Here is a 25,674-nt window from a genome sequence, read left to right as displayed (position 1 = left end):
GATCACACACTGACTCCCTCCCTGCCCATCCCCGAGGACCGGGTATCCCTCAACGGAGGGGACATCAGGTGTCACTGGGTCTTCGGGGACCAGTGCGGGCCGGAATTAGGAAAACAGTGAGCCGTTCAGGCGGCTCTCGTGGCCAAGTCTAGTGGACAGCGACACACCCCGGTCCTTACGACTGTCATTCTCCCAGGGTTTTCCGCGATGGACCCAATTTGTACGTAGCACACCAAGTGCCCTGAGCCAGCCTTCCTAAGGCGCCCGACTCCGAGTTTCCTTTTTTTTTTTTTTTTTTTTTGGCAAAAAGGCAGAGAAGCCTCTTTGGAAGGCAACCACCTGCGCTGTTCCATCTCTTCCCTTCGCCTTGGAGCAGGCAGCCTCTCTAGCAGGGGATTCTCCCAGGATGCGGGCCAGCGCCAATCAGGACGCTCGGAACCTGCCCCCAGGGCCCGCACCTGGAGGGGCGATGAGGTTCTCGGCTCCGGGCAGGGCCAGTCCTCCGAGCGCCGGGGAGGGCGGAGGAGCCTCACGTGGGCCTCCCCAGCCCGGGCGCCCGGAAGGACGCGCGCAGACCCCGTGGGAGCCCAACCTCAGAGCCGCCGCCGGAGCGGAGCCGCTCAGAAGAGGTAAAGAGTAAGGCGCTAATCCAAGCCGAGGTTCCCCAAAGGAGGCAGAAGGGAGGGCGCGCGGCGGGCGGAGGACCACGCGGGGCGCCCGGCTTTGCACCGGGATGCGCGCGGCGAGCGCGTACTTTCGAGGGGGTCTCCGAAGCCCAGTAAGCGCTCCCCGGGATCGCCGCCCTCTGCCCATCCCTATCTTGGCCTTGGCGGTGGCCATGCCCGGCTGGCTCTGGGCACCCGCTCGCCTCTCCCGCTCGGAGTCAGAGCAGCTCTCTCCGAGGAGGTGGGGGTGGGAGGTGGGGGGAATGTCTCCGGCCTCGTGGCCAGGCCCCCGGGTCCCGCGGTCCCCGCCCCGGGGCGGGCCTTGCCGGGTCCCTGCCCGCGGCCGCACGTCCGCTGCCCACCTCGGCTCGGCCTCGCCGACCTGCTCCGCCGAGCTTTCCTCCCGGAGGGACCCCCACACGGACGTGACTGCTGCGCCTCGGCGCCCGCGAGCTTCCGGGGACCATGCGTCTGCCCCGGCCCGCGACACGGCTGGCCCCGAGGTCTCGCCCGGCGCGCGTGAGTGAGCGGGGCTCGGGGCGGGGACTGAGGACCCGGGGAGGGTGGGAACGGTCCGTTCGCGCGGCCGGGTAGGTCCAGCGCGAGGGCGCCCCCGGGCCAGCCTTGCAATTTGGGCTCGATGTGCTGATGGTTTTCCTGAAGTTTTTAAAAATAAGTCGGGCGCAGGTGCGTTCGCGAAGCCGGTTCGGCCTCGCCGGTCCAGGATCGCCGGGGGCTGCCTGCCTGTCTCGGGGACAGAGAAATCGGACTGTCACCCGGGCCGGCTGTCCGCCTTGTCCTGGGCCCCAGGGCGGGCGTCCAGCCCCGCATCCCTCGGGCAGCGCGCGGGCAGGAGGGCGCGGCGGGTCTGGCTGGAGGCGCCGGCCACATCGGAGCTCCGCTCGGCGGCCGGGAGGAGGGTTTGGCTCGGGTAGAGAGATCGGAGGTGAGCGGAAAGCGGTGTCGGGGTGATTCCCCCATTCTGCGGCTCGCGCTCCGGTAACTCGGAAGTCCGGCTGGGACGGGCGAGTAGAGCGCCCAGCGCGGCGCCTGGGAGACCCTCAGCGCGGGGGTGGAGGGCTTCCTGGCTGCTCTGCGCCTCCCAAGGCGGCGAAGGAGGGCAGGGGTGGAGAGCTGTCTTCTCTGTCGGTGTCTTTGGGCTATTTACACCACCCATGCTTTTCTGCCTCATCTGGGCATTGTTTTTCTCTGGGGCCCTGCAAGTTTGCTCCAACTACTTTAATGTGGCGGAGATGCGGATCGGGGGGCCGTTGTCCAGCGCGCAGGCTGGGGCCCCCCGCAATCAGTTGAGGCACTTTCTCTCTTCCTTTCCTGTCCGCCCAGCTGCGGACCGGGGGGGACCTGGGCTGCGGGGAGGGTGGTTTCCACTAGCAGGACTCCGCTGCGATCCTAAGGAGGCTGCAGAGTAACTGACACGATCGCTGTCTACACAGTCTGATCTCTGTGCCCTGCCTGGTCTCCCTCACAACCACCACCTCCCGTGGGTCTGAGGCAGACCCACGTTTTATACCGTGTGAGAGACAAACGATGTTGGACTCCATATCCAGCAAGTTCACTTTGCCTGCGATCGGCTGGGATCTGGAATCAGGCGAGGGTGGGGGGTGCGGAAGGCCGCTTTATTTCTGTGCTAATGAAGTACTTGAAATTACATTTGAATCTTGCCCCTTTCCTTCAAGACTGACAGAGGTGGAACCTAGGGGGAGGAAAGAGCAAAGGAACATTCTCTGAAAGCAATTGTAATTTCTCAGACGTCTCCCAGGAGGGTCCAGGTCCCAAGCAGGAGATCTAAGCCAACGGAACACAGACATGCAGGGTCAGATCGGCACTCATGTGGTTTCCTGAGGTTCAGCCGGGGCATTAGACATCAGCAGCAGGGTCCTCCTCACAGCTCTCACTGTCATAATTCCTGCCATCCTGGGGGTGGGGGGTAATGAAATGAAACAGGACCTTGTATGAATGGGGAAAGTCTCAAGTTCTTTGGGAGGAAGGGGTATTATATGCATAGATAAAAGCCCAGCTGTGAACATCACTGAGATTCCTGCCAAAGCTAGAAATCTGCATGTAGTTGACCTCATCAGAAATAGTGCTTGGGGAAGCTAAGATGGGGCTCTGCTGCTGATGAGAGCAAGTCCTTCATGTTTTGCTCAAGGATCTCTGTTTTGTCTCTGACTTGCCCATCTGTAATTGGAAATGAGCTCTGCCTAGACCAGAGAGCCCTCAGCCTGAATACAAACGTCATCTGGCAGCAGGGGAGCCTGGCACAGAAACAGCCCACCCCTCACGCAGAGGCCCTGCAGGGGACTTTAGTGAGCTCTCCTGCTAACTTTGGAAGGAGCCTGGGGTGACTTGCAGAAGGAGCTGGGAATCCTCTGGGTGGCCATTTAACAAAAGAGCCTTTTGCCCTGGCTGGGCAGTTCAGGTCCTGTCAATTGTGAAAAGTGCCCTGAGGTTTAGAATCTGGCTTGATGGTTATTAACACTAATGAAAGCTGCTGCTGTTTGCTAACTACCTTCTGTGTACCAGAGATAAGGCTTTGCAAAAGATCAGTATTATGATCCCCATATTTCATGGAAATATGAAATTTCATATTTAGGAAAGGTTAAGCAATTTGCTAAGATTGTAAATCTCGTCATTGGCAAAGCTGTGCCTGGAACCCAGGTCTGTCTGATTCTGTCTCTGCTCCTTCCACAGGGTAACTCTCCTCCCCTCTAAGAACAGACACATATGTGGGAGCTGAAAATACAGAACGTTTTGAATAAAGACTGATATTTGTAGGTCCAAGGGATGTTTGTGACCCCGTTAGACTTCAGAGGACGTGCTGTCCTGGTAAAACTGGATGCTCTTTTCTCCCTCTAGGACTCAGGAATTTAACTCATACAAAACAGATTAATTTCTTTAGTATGTAAAGTGTAAATTGCGATGCCATTTATTTACCGTTCAGTTAGCAAACATCAAAAAGATGGATAAACTGCCGATGAGGTTCTGAGAAAACAGGCAGTTTCATACATTGCTGATGGAAGAGTAAACTGGTAGTACTCCTTTGGATAGCATTTTAGACGCATTTATCTATATTAGTAATGCCCATGCCATCTGACTCAGTGATTCCAACTTTAGCAATCTGATTTGCCCTTGTTCTTCCATGTGGCCACAAAGACATGTATCCATTATAGTATTGTTTGAACAGTGAAAGAACAACCTACATGCTCCAAAGGGGGACTTGTGGTACTTCCAGATAGTGGAATACTGTTCTGTTCATCCACAAAAAAAAAAAAAAAAAAAAGATTTAGGAAGCTTACTATTATTATATAGCTGATATAGGACAGTTTTCAAGATAGGGGCTAAGTGGAAAACATTATAGGGTGTGTATAATATGCTACTGTTCATGCTATAAAAGAGAAGGAAGAAGAAGCAATTCAAGATAGTTGCTTGTATTCGCATAACCGTATACACAAAAGCTAATAATATCTGTTGTCTCCAGGGAGAGTGGCTCTGTAAACTCTTTATGCATTTTTACTTTTGAATCATGTGAATGCATGAACTATTCTTAATAAAAACCTCTTTCCTTGCCCTGTGTCTGACATAGTCCCTCAAGCTCTTCTCCTGCTGAACAGTGTGGGGCAATATTCCCCCTGGGTTGCTTGCTTCCCTTTGGGATAAAAGCAAAAGTGCTGTGAGACCACACAGGGCCCATAGGCTCTGGGCCATCTAAAATTCCTTTGACTTCATGCAGATTTTGCTTGGAAAGTTGGGATGAGAGGTGTTTTAGCCTCTCTGAACTGGGTAGGGGAGATATGATATCTCCAGCCTTGAAAACAAGATGAAAAAATACCAACTATCCTTTTTACTGCCGTATTTGTTATTGTTTAGTTGCTAAGTTGTGTCCAGCTCTTTGGGACTCCATAGACTCTAGCCCACCAGCCTCCTTTGTCTGTGGGATTTTCCAGGCAAAAGTACTGGAGCGAGTTGCCATTTTCTCCTCTAGGGGATCTTCCTGATCCAGGGATCGAACCCACATCTCCTGCATTGGCAGGTGGATTAGTTACCACTGAGCCACCTGGGAGAGCTCTCAGGATGTTCTTGCCCTATTGTTCCTCTATACAGGATAAAGCATCAGCACCTGGATCGCATTAAACAAGGGAGGGGAGGAACACTGTGGTTGGACTTCAGAAAGGGCAGAGAGGTCTGTTTCTGGTGTTGCATTTGGACCTCAGAAAGGAGAGGAAGGGAGATACGCTTGAAAGAAAAGTTTTGAAAATTGTTCTGGGGTCTAGGAATATATTATTGACCCAGAGGAGGAAGGAAAGATATTGATGCGGTTGTCCATGCATCAATCAATATGTCCCCAGAAACCCCTTTGGGTGCTCCCCATCTGCACAGATGCGCAGTTCACACACCCCCCCCCCCCCCCCCCCCCCAGCCCTTGCAGCCTGGAAGCCATTAGATGCATAGATGCATGAAGGTGGTTGGGGGCAGGTATTAGGCACTGACTTCCCTCCTTCAGGATAGGACAGGCTGTTGAATAGCAGAAGCAGTGGAAGAAAGGCTTGCTTCTAATCACATGAGAAGAGGCCCTCCCGCACTGTTAGGTGGGAAGCTTTCATTGGGAGCTCTCTCTGTTCAGTTACTCTGCTGAGCGCTCTGCCTACATTATCTCATTTAACCTCTTGATCAGGTACACGTGAAAACCCTTTGCCATCAAGCAACGACAACTTTATGCTCTCCTTTCAATGGCTTTTCCAATCTCTGCCTGGTAACCTGCAACACAGGCCTAGCGGCATCACAGAGGCGCTTGCAGACTGAGTTTGGGTTATAACAGCATGTGGCTGAGCATTCCACGCTTTGATGGATGAGCTGGAATCTGTGCAGGCTGGATAGGTTTGTATAAAGCAGGGTTCAGGGACAAAGCAGTCAGCGCTTTTGGTTTGGATTTTCATCTTTCTTGTTTCTGTATCTGTGTGTGCATTAGGGCTGGGCTGAGTGGACTGCAAGTGTGATGTTCCCTGGGGATGGAAGGAGGAGGAGGGGTTGTCTCTGCTTTAGTCCAGATACCAGTGGTGTGGAGGGCTGTGAGGATGTGCTTGGGAGGCCTGAGGTCTGCAGTCAAGGAGGGAGATGAGCAGAGTGGCCCCTGAGCCCTAGATCTGTGCTGGGAGTCTCTCTGCTGTTTGGGGAAAAAAAAAAAAACAGCCTGAGAGCTGAGAGCCTTGCTCACTGCAAACCTTTCTTCTCCCACGCAGCTCACTGACTAGGGCTCACCTCTGACTCCCATTCCACTTCAAAAAGAAGCAGTTTGAAATTTTCTCCAAATAAATTCTGGAGCACACAGGCTCCTTCTCTATGCTGCGGTTACTGATAGGGGTGAGAGCAAGAAGCTGGATGGGAGTCTCAGCTAAGGCTATCAGGACCCAGCCAGAAGGCGGGAAAGCCAGATGCCCCATCTATGGATATTTTCAAAAAGTCACCTTATGACAAACACAAAGATGCTACTTACATACGTACTAGCAGTGGATGATCAGCCTAACACACTTCAATTCAGAAGATGCCTATTGTTCAAGGCACTGGGGCGACAGAAATGTGAGCACAGCCTTGTCCCCAGATTTGAATTGCCTGCAAGGCAATCTGGGAGAGAAACATTCATGTCAGCAGCAGGACTTTGCAGACCAAAGAAGTCAACGCCAAGCAGAGGAACAGGCAACATGCTGTCACATGCAGGGGCTAGGGTGAGTCAGGCTGCCACGGTAATTCTGATAGATTATGAAGGTCTTTTTGGAGGAGGTGAGTTTTGAACTGAGCCTTCAAGGTGAAGTATGATTTTGACAGATAAACTCAGGAGAAAGGGCAGAAGTGGCTAAGAGAACAGCTTGGGCAAAGGCACAGGATTACGATAGAATGTGGAATGTTTAGAGACACACTCATATCAGTAAAACGTCATGATTTACCCAGCTTCTGCCTCAGGCACATAGCTTTTGCAGATACTTAGGGAATAAAACTCTATATCCCCATTAAATAGGTGGCCACTATGATTTTTTTGTTGTTCCTTTTTGGTGGTAAAATCAACAGGGCTCGATGATGGATTAGATATTAGAAGTGAAGCTCACAAGGACAAGCCTTGTAAAGCTATAATAGGTTTGTATCAGATTCATTGTACTTTAAAGAAAATACTGTGGCTGGTACTTTCCATATGTGAAATTTACGTTTCTGTTGTATCACACCGCTGTGTCACTGAGTTGTTCAGTTGGAAGGCAGCATAGCATAGAAGGAAGAGTACTGGGACCAAGGATGTAGGTTCTGTCTCACTATTTTGTTTATTCATTTATTCAGTCATCCATTTATTCCTTCATTCAACACACCTGATCCTGGGCCACATGCTGGGATCACTGGGGAGGGGTCAGAATGGGGGAGAGAGAGAAGGAGGGGAAGGTACGGAGGGAGCCAGAGAGAAAGAGAAAGGGGGAAAGAAAAGGAAAAGCCATGGTCCCTGTGCCCTCCAGGAACTTGCAGTACATGGAGGAGATCATAGTAAGAGGTGATAAATATAAAAATAGGGATAAAGGGCAATGGGAGAGGCTAGTTGCTAAAATGAATAACCAACCTGATAAATTGTATGAGATACTTCCAAGAGAACAAATCAGAAAGCTAAAAACTTTCAGTGGGTCTCAAATACTTGTTCATGTAGTAAAACCCATGGGAATCATGGTGCTCTTTAAAGAACCCCATGCAATATTTATATAGTCAAATAATGGCTGAATGTATAATTTTGAACTAGATCCGAGAACATCCTATGCCAGACTCTATCACAGGCATAGAATCGTAGGTGTCACATTTTAAGAAAACTTTCTGAAACAAAAACTTTAAATTGAGAATATTCTGTCAGCTCGCTTTTCCTCCCTGAGAATTGAGGAATGACTGCCAGGTTTCTATTTTAGTGCAGGAACCCTCAGTCCAGCTGGTAGAACATCAGGCCTCCACAGGAGCATGGTTTTGGCAGTTCGAAGGTTGTGGATGACTTTAACAAGGGCAATTTCAGAGGAGTGACGAGGCTAGTTAGAGTTGAACTGAAAAGTGAGGATCACATTTTCGAGATATTAACAAATATTTATTGAATGTCACAGGGGATACCATGTTCAGTTTAGTCACTCAGTCATGTCCAACTCTTTGCGACCCCATGGGCTTCAGCATGCCAGGTCTCCCTGTCCATCACCAACTCCCGGAGTTTGCTCAAACTCATGTCCATCGTGTCAGTGATGCCATCCAACCATCTCATCCTCTGTCATCCCCTTCTCCTCCTGCCTTCAATCTTTCCCAGCATCAGGGTCTTTTCTAATGAGTCAGTTCTTCACATCAGGTAGCCAGGATTGGAGTTTGAGCTCCAACATCAGTCCTTCCAATGAATATTCAGGACTTATTTCCTTAGGATTGACTGGTTGGATTTCCTTGCAGTCCAAGGGACTCTTAAGAGTCTTCTCCAACACCACAGTTCAAAAACATCAGTTCTTCAGTGCTCAGATTCCTTTAGAGTCCAACTCTCACATCCATACATGACTACTGGAAAAACCATAGCTTTGACTAGATGGACCTTTGTTGGCAAAGTAATGTTTCTGCTTTTTAATATGCTGTCTAGGTTGGTCATAACTTTTCTTCCAAGGAGCAAGCATCTTTTAATTTCATGGCTGCAGTCACCATCTGCAGTGATTTTGGAGCCCCACCCCTCCCAAAAAGGTCTGTCACTGTTTCCACTGTTTCCCCATCTATTTGCCATGAAGTGATGGGACCAGATGCCATGTTGAGCAGGGACAAAAACCAAAACAGTCAAAGCCCCATCCCCCATGGAACTTGAAGTCATTGGGAGGAAGCAGATTTGTCACAAGGGCAATATAAAGTGACACGGTGATGAAAGCTATAAAGTAGAGGCACATGGTGATCTTCCCTAGTGCTCAATCAGTAAAGAATCCACCTGCAATGCAAGAGACCTGAGTTCAATCCCCTGGAAAGATCCCCTGGAGGAGGAAATAGCAACCCACTCCAGTATTCTTGCCTGGGAAATCCCATGGGCCGAGGAGCCTGACAGGCTATAGTCCATGGGTCGCAAGAGTCAGACACAACTTAGCGACTAAACCACCACCACTAGAGGCACATGGTACATTATAAGAGGGTTTCATGGATGGTCTGAGGCCACTCAAGGAGGACCTGGGAAGTCATCCTGAGGGAATGCTGATTGAGCTGAAACCTGAAGAGTGAGCAGGAGTTAAGGATGTGAGGGGATTTTAGGAAATGGGAGAGAGTATTCTAGAAATGGAGAAAGGCCGTGGCTACCGGGAACCTGGTATGTGAAGATGCCAGAGGCCAGTGGGCTGGGGTGCAGAGAGAGAGAGAGGGAGGGACAAACAATCAGATGATCAGGGGAGGTAGAAAGGGGTTAGAACGTGCAGAGTCTGATTGGCCACAGGTAAGGATTTGATGCTGTTTCTAAAGCAGTGGGTAGTCACTGAAGCAGGAGGGCGACATAGTCAGATTTTCCATTTCAAAGAGGTCTCACTGGTTGCATAATGTGGATCATCTGTTTGAAGTGGTCAAGAGTATATCCAGTGAGATCAATCAGGAGACTCGAGAAGTAGTCCAGGTGAAAGATGACAGATGACAGACTGGGAAGTATGTAGTAGACGTGGAAAGAAGTAGGCAGATTTGAGAGGTCTAGAGGGTAAAAGGAATGGGGAGTGGTGGTTTGAATGTGAGAGTTGAGAGGAAAGTATTGTGGGTAAGTCCTAGGCTCCCAGTTTTGTGTGGTGGACGGTGGTACCATTCCCTGAGACAGGATATAGTGGGGTAGGACAAGACTTCAGGGCAAACATCACGAGTTCAACCTCAGCCATGCTGTACTTGAGAGGCCTTTGAATCATATGAAGCAGAAGTTTTGAGAAGTCTGGGCAGGCAATACGCCTCTTGTAAGTCATCAACATCTGGGGTTCATAGAAACCATGGCACGGATGAGGCTGCCTAGGGACTGAAGATGGGCTCAGAAGAGAAGGCCTGGGACTAACTTCGAGTAGAGTAGGATGATCCTGAAAAGTAAACAGAGAAGGGTGATCCAGAGAGATAGGATAAAAACCAGGAGTGAAAACTTCATGAAAGCCAAAAGCAGAGTGTTTCCTGAAGAAAAGAGAAAGCAGAGGTGCTGCTGGGAAGTGAGTTAACACGAGCACCAATAAAGGTCCATTGGCTTTAGAAACATGGAGATCATAAGTGATTTTAAGCAAGAACTTCAGTGATGTGATAAACAAAAGTCAGATTGTAGTTGATGGAGGAAAAAGTGGAAAGTGAGGAAATGGACACAGCTTATATAAATGTCTTTCTGGATGTATGGCTGTGATGGAGGGAGAGGGTAGTTTCATTGTTTTAGGAGGAGGCAGTTGAGCACATTTAAATGCCAATGGAAAGGGTCCAGTTGAATGGAGAAGTTAGAGGTTACAGGAAGGATGATTCATAATGTGAGGTTCCTAAGAAGATGAGAAGACAGTACTGAATGTGCAGGTGGAGGGACCGGCCTTAGGATGGAGAAGGACCGCTCTTGGAGGTAACTGGAGAGGGGGAGGCTAGGATAAGAGTGGGTGTTAGAATGCTTGAAAGTGCTGGTGGCGAGATGAGGATGTTGCCATTGATAATGAGAAGAAAGAGTGGATAGAGGGGAGACGGGGCATTCTTTTAGAATAGACGTGATGAGGACAGTGAAGAGAGAAATGGTGATGACAGTAAACAAAGAGGATAGTATCGAAGGACTTATTAGCTGTGTGCCCTTGAGCCCGTTTTCTTACCTGTAAGATGAGGATAATAACCATGATGCCTTCTCCATAGAGTTGTGCCTGGCACATAGAAAGTGATCAGTAAATGCAAGCTACTCTTTTAACTTTTATCCTTATCCTCAGTGGCTAGCACAGTAATTGGTTTTAGTATGAAATAGTCATCAATACTCCCAGGTAGTTAGTAGCTCAGAAGCAGATGGCCACCTCTCTGTCCCCTGCTTGTCTCACATCCCATCTCTGAGGCACCCATCTCTTTCTTCTCCAAGCACTTGGAAGCTTTTCTACTTGCTTAATGCTGAGGGATTTGTACATGGTGCTTAGCCAGGGCAGATTCTATTAGGGGATTTAATCATATGGGCAGGGCACGGGGCCAGGGTGAAAAGAGAAGAGGTTCAATTAATTCAAGAGCCCAATCTCCTCCGACTTCATTCATATCCAGAGGACAGAGCATCTGCAGAACTCATTCCTTCATTCCTTTCAGAATGTCTATTGAAGCCAACTTCTCATCAGGCCTGCATCCGGAACTGAGGTACAGAGATGAATAGGAATGGTTTCTGCTCTCCTCCTATTAATCTGATCAGAAAAATGTTATAATGACTGTGTCACATGTTGGGAGCACAAGAGAAAGAGCCAATAGCTGTGCCCAGACAAGGCAGGGAAGCCTTTCCGAACAGGTAGTGTTTGAGCTAGAACATGAAGATGAACGTCTTTGCAGACAAGGAGGGAGGCCTTGCAGGCAGAGGGAGGCCTGGGAGTCTCAAGAGATAGCAGGAGGAACTGGAAACTGCATATAATCCAGTAATGTCAGAAAAGGAAATGTTAGATTATGAAAATGAGTTGAGAGACTGAATGGAGCCTGGCATGCTGCCTCCTGGGCTAAGGACCTTGACTTGCACCAGTAGGAGATGTGGAGACACTGTCGATTTTTGATAGAGGCAGTGATTGGTCAGGAGACAGTAGTGGTAGTCTAGGTGAGGGCTGACCAGAGAATCAGTTTCAGTGACATGGGTCCGAGGTATGGTCACCTTAGTGGATGAGTAAAAAGAAATTAAAGGCCATTGGCATTAAGGAAGTCATGGAAATTTGAGGCTAGGAGAGGTCATCTTCGTACAAGTTGAAACTTTCTGGGATGATGGCAGAAGCTTAGATGATGAGACAATTGCTAAAGTCCTCAGTGAGTGAGGGAGTATCAGTGATGGGACAGGGAATAGAGTGAAGAACAATCAAATAGCATAGAGATCTCAAAGGAATAAGGGTTTTTTGCAAGATAATGGAAATCAAACACTCTAGACTCTACTTCTGGAGAGCAGAATAGACTCATGGAAGATTTTAACTATTGCTTGTGTCCAAGGTGAGACAGCCATCATAAAACAGGACATATTTCCAAGGTGCCAGTCCACATGCTTGAGGACACCATGGGCACCCACAGATTCAAGATCTCAGAAGTCAGCTGTGTGCTCATGATGACTCCACAAGCCAAGATATTATCCTTGGTGGAGTCCCTTTCCCAGCCCCCTCAAAGAACATTTCCAGGCTCTTTGCTGAGGTCTTGTCCTCCCACTGGGGCAAAGGAGTTGGGCAAACTGCCTTCCTCATCTCAAGGTGCTGGCCCTTCAACACCTGTCTTCTCTTGGCAGATGGGTTTCATTGCCGACTTACTTCTTTATTAGGCATCCACTCTGTACCTAGGCTGTGCTGGGCACATTGGAGGATTTAGAAAGCTACCAGACATGGTCCATGCCCTCAAGAATCACTATAATTAGAAAAGTTAGACTGGTACACCCGGAGTCGTAAGAGCAGTAGTAAGAGGCTGTGTCCAGACAGTCAGGAAAGGAGGTACGGGTATTGAGATTTCTAGTCAAGAGTTGGTGGCTCAGATGATAAAACATCTGCCTACAATGCCGGAGACCTGGGTTCAGTCCCCGGGTCAGGAAGATCCCCTGGAGAAGGAAATGGGAACCCACTCCAGTATTCTTGCCTGGGAAATCCCATGGAGAGAGGAGCCTGGTGGGCTACAGTCCATGGGGAAGCAAAGAGTTGGACATGACTGAGCGACTTCACTTCAAACAAAAACAAGGAATCTGGAAAAAAATCTTCCAATTTTTGGATGAAGGAAGAGACTTGAGAAAAGTGGTGGTGCCATTCACAAAGATAGGAAATTCAATAGAGGAAATCCTTGGAGGGGAGATGAAGACCTCTGATTTGGAAATGGAGAGTTTGTAGGCTTGTTTAGGTGGAGACAGATGTGGGTCTCATTAGTCTATGTTGATGAAATGGCAAGTTCTGAACAGGCATTAAGAATAGATGGTTTGTGAGTTCCCTGGTAGCCTTGTGGTTCAGATTCCATGCTTTCACTACTGTGGCCCAGGTTCAATCCTTGTTTAGGGAACTGAGATCCCGCAAGCCACACAGGACAGCCTAGAAACATGAGGAGCCAAAAAGGGAGGGGATATATGTAAACCTATGGCTGATTCATGTTGAGGTTTGACCAAAAACAGCAAAATTCTGTAACACAATTATCCTTCAAGAAAGAAGAAAAAACAAGAGGAGCCAAATGAAGACAATGGTAATAAAAAGATGAAGAAGGTGCATGCTTTAGAAACAGTTAAGAGAAAAATGGATAAGATTTGGTGATTGATCAGATGTGAGGGAAGAGATTTTGATGACTTACAAGTTACGGGGCATAGAGACTGGGTAGATGGTGCATTTGTACTTAATCACTCAGTTGTGTCCCCTTAGTCATAGCCTACCAGGCTCCTCTGTTCATGGGATTCTCCAGGCAAGAATACTGGAGTTGGTTGCCTTGACTTCCTCCAGGGGATCTTCCCCACCCCAGGGGTTGAACCCAGATCTCCTGCATTGCATGCAGATTCTTTACCATCTGAATCACCAGGGAGGCCCAGTTAGATGCTGGTACCATTCATTAGGAAGAGAGATGCAAGAGGAAAACACTTTGCAGAGAAGAGCTGGTAAAACGATAAAGCCTGTCTGTTTTGGAACATTTGAATCAGAGATTCCTGTGGAATAGCTAAGTATACAGAGTCTAGGAGCCACTTGGTGGCGTGAGTCTGAAACTCAAAGAGTATTCAGCCCAGATATATAGCTTTAAGGTCATACTGTCATGCTACAAGAGAGTCTCTGAGCACCAAATGATATGGGTTCACAGATGTTGGTACTGTTACTGGACTCTTCATGCTTCGTTAATTGAAAGGTCATATGGGAAAAGGCAGGTTGGTTGAGAATGCTTCTTGTAGTGTTTCTTTCTATCTCTATTAACAAAGCCTGGATCAGAGCACATGCTGCTTCGCCTTGAGAAAGAACACTTATCTGGATGTCAGAGCTTTCCTTAATCCAGGTCATCTTCCCAAATATTTTCCTCTTGACAGACAAATAGTAACTGTAGACAGCATATTAAAAAGCAGAGACATTACTTTGCCAACAAAAGTCTGTCTAGTCAAAGCTATGGTTTTTCCAGTAGTCATGTATGGATGTGAGAGTTGGGTCACAAAGAAAGATGAGTGCTGAAGGATTGATGCTTTTGAACTGTGGTGCTGGCGAAGACTCTTGAGAGTCCCTTGGACTGCAAGGAAATTCCACCAGTCCATCCTAAAGGAAATCAGTCCTGAATATTCATTGGAAAGACTTATGTTGAAGCTGAAACTCCAATACTTTGGCTACCTGATGCGAAGAACTGACTCATTAGAAAATACCCTGATGCCAGGAAAGATTGAAGGCAGGAGGAGAAGGGGATGACAGAGGATGAGATGGTTGGATGGCATCACTGACTCAATGGACATGAGTTTGAGTAAACTCCGGGAGTTGGTGATGGACAGGGAGCCCTGGCGTGCTGCCTTCCATGGGGTCACAAGGAATTGGATACCACTGAGCTACTGAACTGAACTGAACTGAAGGGGGATGAGAAGGAGCCAGTCACATGAGGAATGAGGGGCTGAGCAAAAGGCTTTTGCTGTTTGAAGAACAGGAAAAAAAAAGACTTTTTGACTGGGGCCTAGGGACCAAAGGGAAAAGTGATAAGATGAGAGAGGAGAGGTAGGCAAGAGCTAGATTATGAGAGCCTTATAAACCATGGTGTTCTAAGAGTACCCCAAATATTTGTGCAGTGTTTTAAGTAGGCAAGAGATTTTCACAGGTTGATGTCTGAAAATTATCTCTCTACTGAGTGGCAGCCAGTTGGGAAATGATGCCAGTGGTCCCAGGCAAGAGATTGGGGGTAGCCTGGATCAGGGCCATGGAGATGGAGACGTGTGGATGGATTTGGCATCTGCCTTGCTTGTTCCTGGTGCCTCACATATTCTGGTCATATCCAAGGGTTGGCAGTACTGGTGCAGGGGCCACCTTGCCTTTATTCAGTAGTATTTGTGAGTGCCCGCTGCACACCCAAAGAGTAAGACACTCATCCAGGCAGCCCAAAGTCTAGTAGGGAAAGAGACACACAATATGATCCCAGAGTGTGGAGGTGCCATGACTCCAGAAGTGTGGAAGTTTGTGGAGGGGGAGGTAAGCCAGTTTAGGGAGAGGAGAAGAGTCAGGGGAGGACAGGAGGAGGGGACAACTGAATTAATTTACAAAAAAATAAGTTACCAAGTGAAGTGGTGGGGTGGGGAACAGGCATGCCAGGCCTAGCACGACCCAGCAGAAACCCAGAGGATGCAAAGTATGCACAGAAGGGCAGAAGCATAGAAACCAGGGCAGGGGCAGGAGAGGAGGCTGCAGGGCTGGCAAGAGCCTGCCATGGATTAACCTCTGGGTCTCGAGGTGAGAACAGGAGCAGATGGGAGGCGTGCGCTCTCCAGCTCCCAATGTAGTCTCCCCCAGTGCATCCCCCGCTTGCTACCAGAGCCTTCTCTCTAAAGTCTAGATCGGCTTAAGACCTCTCGAAGTCCCCCTCATATTCTGTGTCCCACAGAAGTCACCGCAGTGGCTCCCAGGGGTGCTCACCCTACTCAGCTTCTGCCACACCAAGTGACTTTCACCAAACCCTCTCTATTCCACGCCATGTGCCCTCATTCACGCTGCTCCCTAAATCCTAAACAACAACAGAAAGACTCCTAAAAAGAGAGCACAAGATTATCATCACAGGTAAAATAACTAATATGACAGAAATGTTTACTAATCAGAAATTTCCTCGGTAAACTAGTAGCCACTTAAAATGACATAGGGACTTCCCTTGTAGTCCAGAGGTTAAGACTCCACCTTCCAATGCAAGGGCTGCTGGCTCGATACCTGGTCTAAGAACTAAGGTCCCAAATGCCTTGGGGTAGGGCCAAAATTTTTTTTAAAATCATGTAGAAACATACTTGACATCAAAAATTAAATATGATCTGTAGCTAAATTATAAAGTGGCACGTACACAATATAATCCTAGTAAGCATGTGGGTATATGTCAGTATGAGGGTACAAGAAAAAGTCAACAGGTCTTATCTCCAAGCGAACAGAGTTACAGGAGATGTTAACTTTTGTCTTTTGACTTATGTATCATATTTTAAAAATTTCTAATACACAGTTATTACTTTTACGATAAGAAACAACAAACAAAGCTGCTCTAGGGACGTGGCTGGCAATGTTCCCAGGGGTGACTGACCTCCGGCTGGTTACCCTGACTGCTGGTTGTAGACACAGCAGTATTTTTCTCCAGGAGGACTGCAAGCGAGACTAATTCATTAAGTGCTTTCAGTCCTGAAGATGACAGAAACCAGGAGAGCATAAAGTCTCGTTACCACGACAGCCAGTAGCCTTGATGTCTGTGTGTTTATTTATTAACAGGACTTTATGTATCCATCCTCCCACCAGTTCCAGGAGCCTCACAGCTGACTTTGATACAGATCACATTTTCAAAATGGTACAACCTATCCGTCAGAAGAAAGGCAAGGCTGTCTCACGCAAGGATTAAAACTACAAGAACATTGTCCTTGGAAGCAAAATGAGCTTGAAAGATACTGACAAGGGCTGGTGAGGGATTAGGAGAATAGTGTGCTGAGGAGCAAACTGGATCTGTGGGTCGCTTTCTTTAAGTTAATGGTTATCGAATAATGACTATTATGCAGGCATTGAGTGTGCTTCTGTCACCTTTGCAGCAGTTTTATAAGGAATTATTCCCATTTTAGAGCTGCTGAAACAGACTCAGAGAGGATGAAGAACTTAATTTTTAACACAGCTATTTCTTCAATGAAACACCCACTCCCCCGCAACCCGCCCTACTTAATGGATATGGCTTAAAGGCAGGGGATTTTAAAGCTTAGAAAATTTTCTATTGATTTTGGCTTAGAAGTTACTCAGCATCAAGTAGATGCCAAATGCTCTTGTTGAATGGATGGATGAAGGTGTGGGTGGATGGACAGATGGACAAAGAAAGAATGGTTTTTAAAAATCATACAAAGGCAGAGAGAAATGATCACGTTAGAAACCTATCTCACAGTTTCCACAAATGGACATGACCAGGATACCATAGGTCTGTCTGTTCTCTACCAGAGACTTACAAGTCTATGCCTGTAATGGGAGTAAACATCAGGAGAGACATTTTTCGAATGCTGGAGAGAAATGGGACCCTGCTGGGTATGTGGGTCAGTCTTCTCACAGCTTGGAGAGGAGAGGTGCTGGCTTGGTCAAGTTCGTGAGTAAAAGCTTAGATGTCCGCTGTTCTCCTTTGCAGACTGGTTACTATTGTCCTACTGTGTTCTAGCAGTTTGCCTGCCTTACTCTATTCTCATGATCTCGGGACACAGAGCAGTAAGGAGACCCAAACAGCACTGCTTCATAAGAAGCAGAGCTTTATTTTATTTCCTCAAGGTGGTACCAAACTGACAGCTTTCTCTTGGCTCAAGTGAAGAGCTGTTTTTCTCCATGTGTGTGCTGTCAGCTTTAGGAACGCTCGACATCAGTTATTGGGTCAGCAAGTAGAAAATGAAGCAAGCGTTGGTTCACATGTCCTATCTCCTGAGTCATCTTCCTTGCTCTGTGTGGAAGAGGTTCACACCTTCCTTTTTCCAGCTCTGCCTTTGTCAGCTAGCAGCAGGAATGAAGACCCTAGTATCCAGACCACTGTGGGAGCCTAGAAGAGAAATACTTTGGGCAACACTAAGGTCTTTGTCTTCTAAGGGGCTCACAGCTTCCTTAGAAAGAGTGTCCACCAACTTCAGATCACAGAGCAATGGCATCGGAGTAATGATGAAAAGCCTGTGAGTGAAGGGGCTGCAGAACCCTGGACGGCCAGTTTCCTCTTGTGAAAAAATGAAGGCAGTTGGGATGGACTCTGCTTTTTCCTATTCTTTTTTTGCTCTAAGAATGTGAACTTCTTTCATCACAAACCTGATGAGGTTAATCTGGGAAGACCTGAAGGCACTGACTTCTGAGATAGGGCACTTTCTCATAGGACACTTAGAGAACTATATCTGAGCCTGAGAGGAGATGCACAGTCTCTGGTGGTAGGCTGTGGCAAGTACCACTTTCCAGATGTGGAAACTGAGGGCTAGATTTCCCCCACATCCCCGTAGAATGGCAGGGGAATCCTAACGCTTGGACCTGGGCAGTGGCTGCAGGACAGGTGCCTTCCCTTGTTGGACAAGAGGCCCTTTTCTGGAGGCCTCCCCCAGGGGTATGGGAGAATCCAAACTCCTCTCCTTGATCTTCCTCGCCAGCCTCATCCAGCCCCAATTTGGATTGGGGAACAGCTTTTTAAAATTATCTCTAAAAGATCACACACATACACGTACACACCAAGTGAGCTCTTTGTGTTTTATTCGGGACATCATAAATGACTCTCAGGCTGAATAGAAACCTGAACCAATCAAATAAGTTCCCCAGGGGCTCCAAAGAGACAAGATTCACAGAACTGGCTGGCAGCACTGCAGAAAAGAGAGCTGATGGAGACCCCCACATGGGTGTGGGGTGACCTTGACAAGGGAAATACTAGTCAGTGTTTTGATCTGCCTTCTATCTCTCAGGACACTGATGCTATTGGATGCACCAGCAACAGGCTCCTGCTTATTCTCATAACACCTGGGCAGACGAGATGGGGAAGATGGCAAGGCAGATGAGAGGGTACCCGTGTGAGCCATAGATGGAGAACGAGCCCTGCTGAAATTCCTACAAACAGGGATTTCCCTGGTGGTCCAGTGGCTAAGACTCCAAGCTCCCAAAGCAGGGGACCTGGGTTCGATCCCTGGTCAGGGGATTAGATCCCACATGCCGCATATGAGTTTGCAAGCCACACTAACAGTTCGCATTCCACAATTAAAGACCCCACATGATGCAATGAAGATCGAAGATCCCAGGTGCTGAGCTAAGACGCTGTGCAGCCAGATAAACAAATAAATAAATATTAAAAAAAATTCCTATGGACAGGCTTTGGGGTTCCTAAACTAGAAACAGGCTACCTACACTCTGATTGTATTCCAGCAGCTCAAATTCTATAATCTCAAAATTTTCCTATTACTTGTCTTTCCTTCTGTTTCTCATCTTTTACTCTTCTGTGGGTGGTGAGGTTATCAGGCATCGGTAGGGCAACCAACTTGCCCAGGCCTTCCAGTTGTAGCACCGAAAGTCTCACCTCCAAGGAACTCTTTCGGTCCCAGGGAAACCCAGATGGTTGGTCACCCTAAAGGTATATCACTTCTTTGAAAGAAACTCGTGTGGAGGGAGAGTGTTTCTCCAGGTTTCTTCTGGGGGCGGTCTCATATGGTAGTTAAAGAGTGGGCTCTGAGCACATGGTCAGGGTGCACATCCTGGCCCTGACTCGCATCCATGCTAGACCTGGGGCAAGTCACTGGATCTCTCTGTGCCTCGGTTGCCTCACCCAAGAAATGGGTATAATGGTAATCAGTACCTTAAAACATTGCTATGTGAAATTATATAAAGCAACACATGTAAAGCACTTTTATTTAAAACAGTACCTGTCAGTTGCAGTTATTTTGTTAATGAATGTCAAAGATCACAGGAACTCAGAATCAATGGGAAGCCCTCCTAGATTTCGTCTCGTGCGTACATGCTGTCGCTTCAGCCGTGTCAAACTCTTTGTGAACCTAAGGACCATAGCCTGCCAGGTTCCTCTGTCCATGGGATTCTCTAGGCAAGAGTACTAAAGTGGGTTGCCATGCCCTCCTCCAGGAGATCTTCCTGACCCAGGGATCAAATCCGCATCTCTTACATCTCTTGCATTTGTAGGCAGGTTCTTTACCACTAGTGCTAGCTGGGAAGCCCAAGAGTTCATCTCAGTGACCCCCAAATTTAAATGTGATTCACACATTGTGGCCACCCCAATCTGTGCCCCTTTTCTGTGTCTCCCCACAGTGGTGACAGCTGCTGCTGGTGGAGGTTGGTTGGTTCAGCCTCTGAGTGGATGCCACTCCGCTTTACCTGGTGGCAGGGGTGTGGGGTGTGATGGCTAAGTGTGGTAACTCTTGATTGTGAATGTGCACACAAAGCACCTAGGGATCTTATTAAACCTTGTTAAATGTGGACTCTGATTCAGCCGGTCCAGGTGAGGCCCAAGATTTTGTATTTCTAACAAGCTCCCAGGTGATGCTGCTGATCCAAGGTCCACACTGTGAGAGCAAGGCCACGTCGTATGTCAGCCTGCGTGAGTCTGAGCAAAAGCCTATGAATATATTTCCCCGTGCTATACAACAGGACCTTGTTGTTTGTCCATCCTATATATTGACACAGTAGTTTACATCTGCTGATCCCTTACTCCCAGTCCTTCCCTCCCCTACTTTCCTCCCGCTTAGTAACTACAAGTCTGTTCTGTAGATAGGTTCATTTGTGCCATAGTTTAGATTTCACATATATAAATATATATATATATATAACAATGTGTGTGTATAACTGCTATTCAGCAGACAGAAATTGGTGCAACACTGTAAATCAATTTCACTTCAATTAACCAAGCCTATGAAATTAATGCCCAACAAATTCCTGAGATTAGAGAATTAGTCCTGTGGTCGGGAAGATCCCTTGGAGAAGGAAGTGGCAACCCACTCCAGTATTCTTGCCTTAGAAATCCCATGACAGAGGAGCCTGATGGGCTACAGTCCATAGGGTCACAAAGAATTGGACAAAATTTAGCAACTAAGCATGCAGGCCTGAGGGCTGGGATGGGAATTTTTTGCTTATTTTCAGCATCAGAGTTGGTTCAAGACTATTGCTTTAATCTGACTTCCTCACTCACTGTGTCCATGGCTTTCCTCTCTTAAATGGTAGAGTACCCTACCACTGCCCAGGAATCACACATGGTAAGTGACATGGGGCTGCAGAAAGGTTCAGAACTACTGGCCTAAAGAGACAGGAGCCCCTAAACCTGGGACTCTGGTGTCCCACCCAATACCCCCTCAGTCACCGTGCCTGGGAGGGGCCTAAAACTTCCTCAGCCACCTCTCGGAACATGAGTCCGGATCTTCCACCTCCACTTTGGATAGAGATCCAAATAGATGGATCTGAGTACCAAAAAAGCATAAACAGCAAACCCCTCACCTTTGAGGAACCTTTATTCCTTCTCCAAAGCCTTGAGCAGGAGTCCCCTTGCCCTCCGTCTTCCCTTTGAGACTGTATCAGGCACCAAGACAGGATCTAGTGCAGTGAATCCTTCTTTGCTCCCGGTCTCTATAGATGCGGGAGGAACCTTCCCTGGAGAGGTCAGAGAAAAGGCGCCGGAATACCAAATCTGCCGGCTGCTGCCTGGCTTCCCCGAGGCCAGACTTGTGCTAACTTGAAAAATGGCCTTATGATAATGAGCCTTAAAAGCACTCCACAGACCCCGGTGCCCTGGGAGGAGACTGGGGGATTCAGTCTTCTCAGCGCCTTCCCCTCCACCGCCACTCTCAGCATCCCGCGCATTTAATCTCCCACACTTCTGCCGAGTGTACTACACATTTGTTATCTGTCACTTCAGATCCCCCCGCATGGCTGCTCCCAGCCAGCGGGGCTTTCTCCTTTCTTCCCAGAATGTTCCCCGAGGACAGCCCAGCCGGTGATAACGGCTTCCAGTTTCTTTGTTTCTCTTTGGTGAACCCCAGCCCCCAACGCCAACCTTACAGGACCCAGCCCCCTGGCGCCCCCTACCTTCAGCCTGGTGGGATGCAGCCACATGCCTTCTGAGGGATCCCACAGAAGTTCCTAAGTTTTCTGAGAGTTCCCCTCTCACCGCGTTTCCTTGAGTGGCTCCCTGGAAGACAGCAGTGGTGTTCTGAGGCACCTCCCAACACAGATCAAAATAACAGCAATTGTATTATGTGCCTCCATTCCGTGCAACCAGAATGGAGCCCCAGAAGTTGTTGTTTTTAATTGTGGTGGAAAACATAACAAAGTTTAAGGTCTTAGCCATTACAGTAATTTTTTTTCTTGGCCCCACAACATTTGAGATATTAGTTCCCTGACCAAGGATCGAACCCGCACCCTTGCACTGGAAGCACAGTCTTAACCACTGGACTCCCAGGGAAGTCCCTGTCTTAGCCATTTTTAAGTGTACATTTTGGCAGCGTTGAGTATATTCACATTGTTGTGGAATACATCTCTATAGAATTTCTTCATCTTGCAAGACTCAAATTCTATACCCACTAAACACTAATTCCCCTTCTCCCTATCCCCAGCCCTTGACAACCACCTTTCTACTTTCTGTTTCTATGATTTTGACTACTTTGGATGCTTCATAAGAGTGGGATCATGCAGTATTTTCACTTTTGCGACTGGCTTATTTCTCTCAGCATAATGTCCTTGAGGTTCATCTGTATTGTGATCTGTGAGTGACTTCCCTATTAAAGGCTGCATAGTATTCCATTGAGTATATCTACCACATTTTTTTTTTTTTAATCCTTTCATCTGCTGATAGACAATTGGGTTTCTTTCTTGGGTTTTCAACTCTTTATTTTGCAACTGGTCACCTACATAAACTAAATGACTTGCCCACGACCATACCACCAATCAGATGTCTGTTTGGTCAGGATTTTATTGTTGTCTTCTGGATTTTGGAATCTGCATTTGGGGAGGTCTGGTCCAACCTGGCATTACTGGAATAGACCTTCTAGGATTTTTACAGACTGTCAAGGCAGGTAATGGCATCCAGGCCAATGACTGTGAACCTATGAGAATGTTTGGCTTTGAGTTTGGTGTGGTCAAATGCCCTATGTATATGGACTCTGGATTTTTATGATATTAGGCAATTATTGTTCATTTGTTTTGGGGTGCTAATGTTATTATGTTATATGTTTTAACAAGAACCACTTTTAGAAATGCATACCAAAATGTTTATAAATTAAATGCATGGTGATTTAGGGTGTGCTACAAAATAATCAGGAGAAGGTATGGGACAGGCTAGGGGCTCATTATACCATTCTCTCTAATTTGTTTTCCGTATAACCATACAGAAACTATGTATAACCATAGTTTATATATATATATATATATATATATATATAAAGTTTAAAGTTTTATTCTTTAAAAAACATTTTTCATCTTACATTTGGATAGGGTGATATATGCCCACTTTCCTGGAACTTAGATTCTTGCTGAAATAGCACTTTTGATAATTTTCAATGGTATATTGCAGAGAATAAAATACTGTCACATTGGACAAATAATGTAAAAATGAACATACAAGCCCTGCAGGATGTGGAGATGACACCAGCAAATAGCCCTGTGGCTGAGGGTCAGTGGCATGAGGGGCTCAGATTTCACCACCAGAGCATCACAGGCTCTAGACTTTGCTCTTTCATCTTGGACCCGAGGAGCTTTTCTGCCAGACCCTTCTGTCAGCAGTCCCCAGCTTCCCAACTTTTGAATATTTGGCCATGGTATGAAGCAGATATGTTAGTTTGTTGTTCAGTTGTTTACACATCCATTCATCTGCCCATCTCCAATTCATGCCCTTTTCTAACCACCCATGTCTAAGCAATACTATCTGTGTTTGAGTTTGCCTTCTAAGTATCTCCCATCTGCCCACTTTAACCCATAGCCATGGCCATGCCCCTCATCTACCCCACTGTCATCCTTAGCTCGGTTATTCTAACACCTCTTAATTGCTTTCCTTATCACCACTCTTACCCTGTTCTTTTCCTTTCCATGTGTTCTTCAGATTTTTTCATTCCTCCTGCTTAATTAAAACCCAGAAAGTCCTCCCAGTGCAATGAAGTCCAAACCCTAGTGATGCCTTACAGAGACCTTGGGACCTGACTCTAATTGCCTCTCCAGTCTCATTTTTCGTCCCCACCCTCTCTTTCCCAGTGCCCCAGCCCCCCTGAAATTCTTTCAGTTCCTTAAAACAGCATGCACTTTCTCATTTCCAGGCCTTTGCACATGGTGGTCTTTCTTCCTGGGATACCCTTCCTGCCCACGCCCTCCTCTGGGTAACTCTTCCTCATCCCTCAGGTGTCATCTAATCCTCGCTGCCTCCTAGAGATGTTCCTTGACCCAGTCAGTTGGTCCTCCTGCTCTGAGCTCATCCTGTAGTTCTCTCATCATAGCACTTAGCTCCACTTGGAGGTATTCTATAAGTATTTTTTGAACGGACAGAACAAATTTGATTTGAAAGAAAAGGAAAATATAAAAACATGTATTACAACCATGTTGATGTTGGATAGCATCACCAACTCCATGGGTATGAGTGTGAGCAAACTCTAGGAGATAGTGAAGGACAGGGAAGCCTGAAGTGCTACAGTCCATGAGGTCACAAAGAGTCAGATACAACTTAGTGACTGAACAACAACAATAGTATATTACAATCAGCAGGTTATAGTATCCCCAGACACTCTGTGATCTCTCAATCAACCCACAAATATTCCTTGATCTGATATTCCCACAAACACCCCCGGTCACTGGAAGTTTTCCAGTTGCCTCTTAGTCCATAGTGCCGCTCTCTGCTGTCGGGACCTGCTTGTGGGACCTCACCCTCTTCAGATATTCATTCCGCAGAGCCTGTTGCCCTTCTCACTTCTAGGCCGCCACCATGCAAGACCAGCCCGCCACCCTCCAGCCACCCCACCGTTCACCAGGGGAGCTGGACATTCCTAGCTGGTCTGCCCAGTGGCCCCAGAGCCTCAGCCCTAGTGAAGATTCCTGCCTGGACACATCTCCTGTGTTTGTAGCCCCACCACTGCAGCCACGGAGCCTCACCCAACAGTGGGGTCCTTTCCTGCCCCTAAGATGCTCAGATTTCATCAGCCTTCACTCTCTGACCTCTGGGTCTCATTGCACTGCTTCTACAGGAGCTGCTATCACTGTTCTTCTCTCCTTTGCACAGTTTCCCTCCTTCTCTCTCTTCACTCTGAAGTATCCCTCTGACCTGTGCTCCCAAGCCCATCCTCTCCTTCCTCCTTCAGGACCTGATCCCATCATTGCCCTCCTTTTCCCAGTATCTTTGGTCTGTTTCCCTTTCCCCTATGTTCTTTCCTCCTGTCTACTTCTGTGCTTGGACTTCCATCTCATGTAAAATCCCCCCACAAGTTAACATCCTGGCTCTCTGCTGCCTCTCCTCACCAGGGCCTTCTCACCACTCCTGTCATCACAGGTCTCTAATCACTCCTCACCCACTCTGGTCCCACCACTGTCACCAAAGCCATTCCTGTGCCCATCTTGCCCCAAGTCCTAAATGGTCACCTTGACCTCTCTGCTGCCTTGGATGTCGATGACAGCCTCTTCTCTAGGGCTCTGTCTTCCGGCTGCCTGGCATGGTCTTGGCCTGCCTTGTCTTCTGTCTTTGGCCACACTTTTTGACTCATCTTCTGGCATGCTCCCACGTTTCCAACCTCTGAATGTAAGTTTTGTTGAGATTCTGTCCTCTGCCTACACCAGCTACCCAGCTGCTCCAAAAGACCCCTCGAAGTGGTCTCCAGACCAAACATCTCTCCTGCTCTTGGTTTGCATTTCAACTTTGCTGAACAAGGCAAAACTCAAACTGCTCTCCTCTAAATGGGCAACTCTTCTGGACTTTCTCTGTCAGCAGTGCTGTCATTCTCTGATCCCCCAGACTCAAACCCACAGCCACCTTTGGTACCGTCCTCTGCTCACATCCAGTCAGCCTCTAGGTCTGTTATTCATGCTGTCCCCAAGGGTCTCACATCCATCTCCTTTGAGTTTTTCCTACCTCACCTTAGTTGAGGTCTCTCTGCCACTGGCAGAAACTGTCGCCCTTCCTACTCCCCTAGATCCTTTTATTCCAGTCTTTATGCCTCCAGTCCAATGTATAC

At 47.6% G+C, this 25,674-nt stretch overlaps 1 protein-coding gene across 3 annotated transcripts in view; it reads left to right on the top strand.

Annotated features, from left to right (window-relative positions):
* The first annotated feature begins 347 nt into the window (after positions 1-347).
* The window catches only part of LOC110121599 (protein FAM163A), a 93,637-nt gene continuing 68,310 nt past the window's right edge, over positions 348-25,674 (top strand). Inside the window, exon 1 of one of the 3 annotated variants that reach the window (XM_070474006.1) lies at positions 348-629. Coding sequence is in view for 1 of the 3 variants with exons in the window: in XM_070474005.1 (XP_070330106.1) it covers positions 734-1,184 (451 nt within the window). In the remaining 2 variants the exon portion in view is untranslated. The other 2 variants (XM_020868824.2, XM_070474005.1) reach the window with 2 other exon arrangements.

The sequence above is a fragment of the Odocoileus virginianus genome, chromosome 11, assembly GCF_023699985.2.
Source record: "Odocoileus virginianus isolate 20LAN1187 ecotype Illinois chromosome 11, Ovbor_1.2, whole genome shotgun sequence".
Lineage (NCBI taxonomy): Eukaryota > Metazoa > Chordata > Mammalia > Artiodactyla > Cervidae > Odocoileus > Odocoileus virginianus.
Note: the sequence above shows the minus strand (reverse complement) of the source record. Positions and strands in the feature narration are given on the sequence as shown.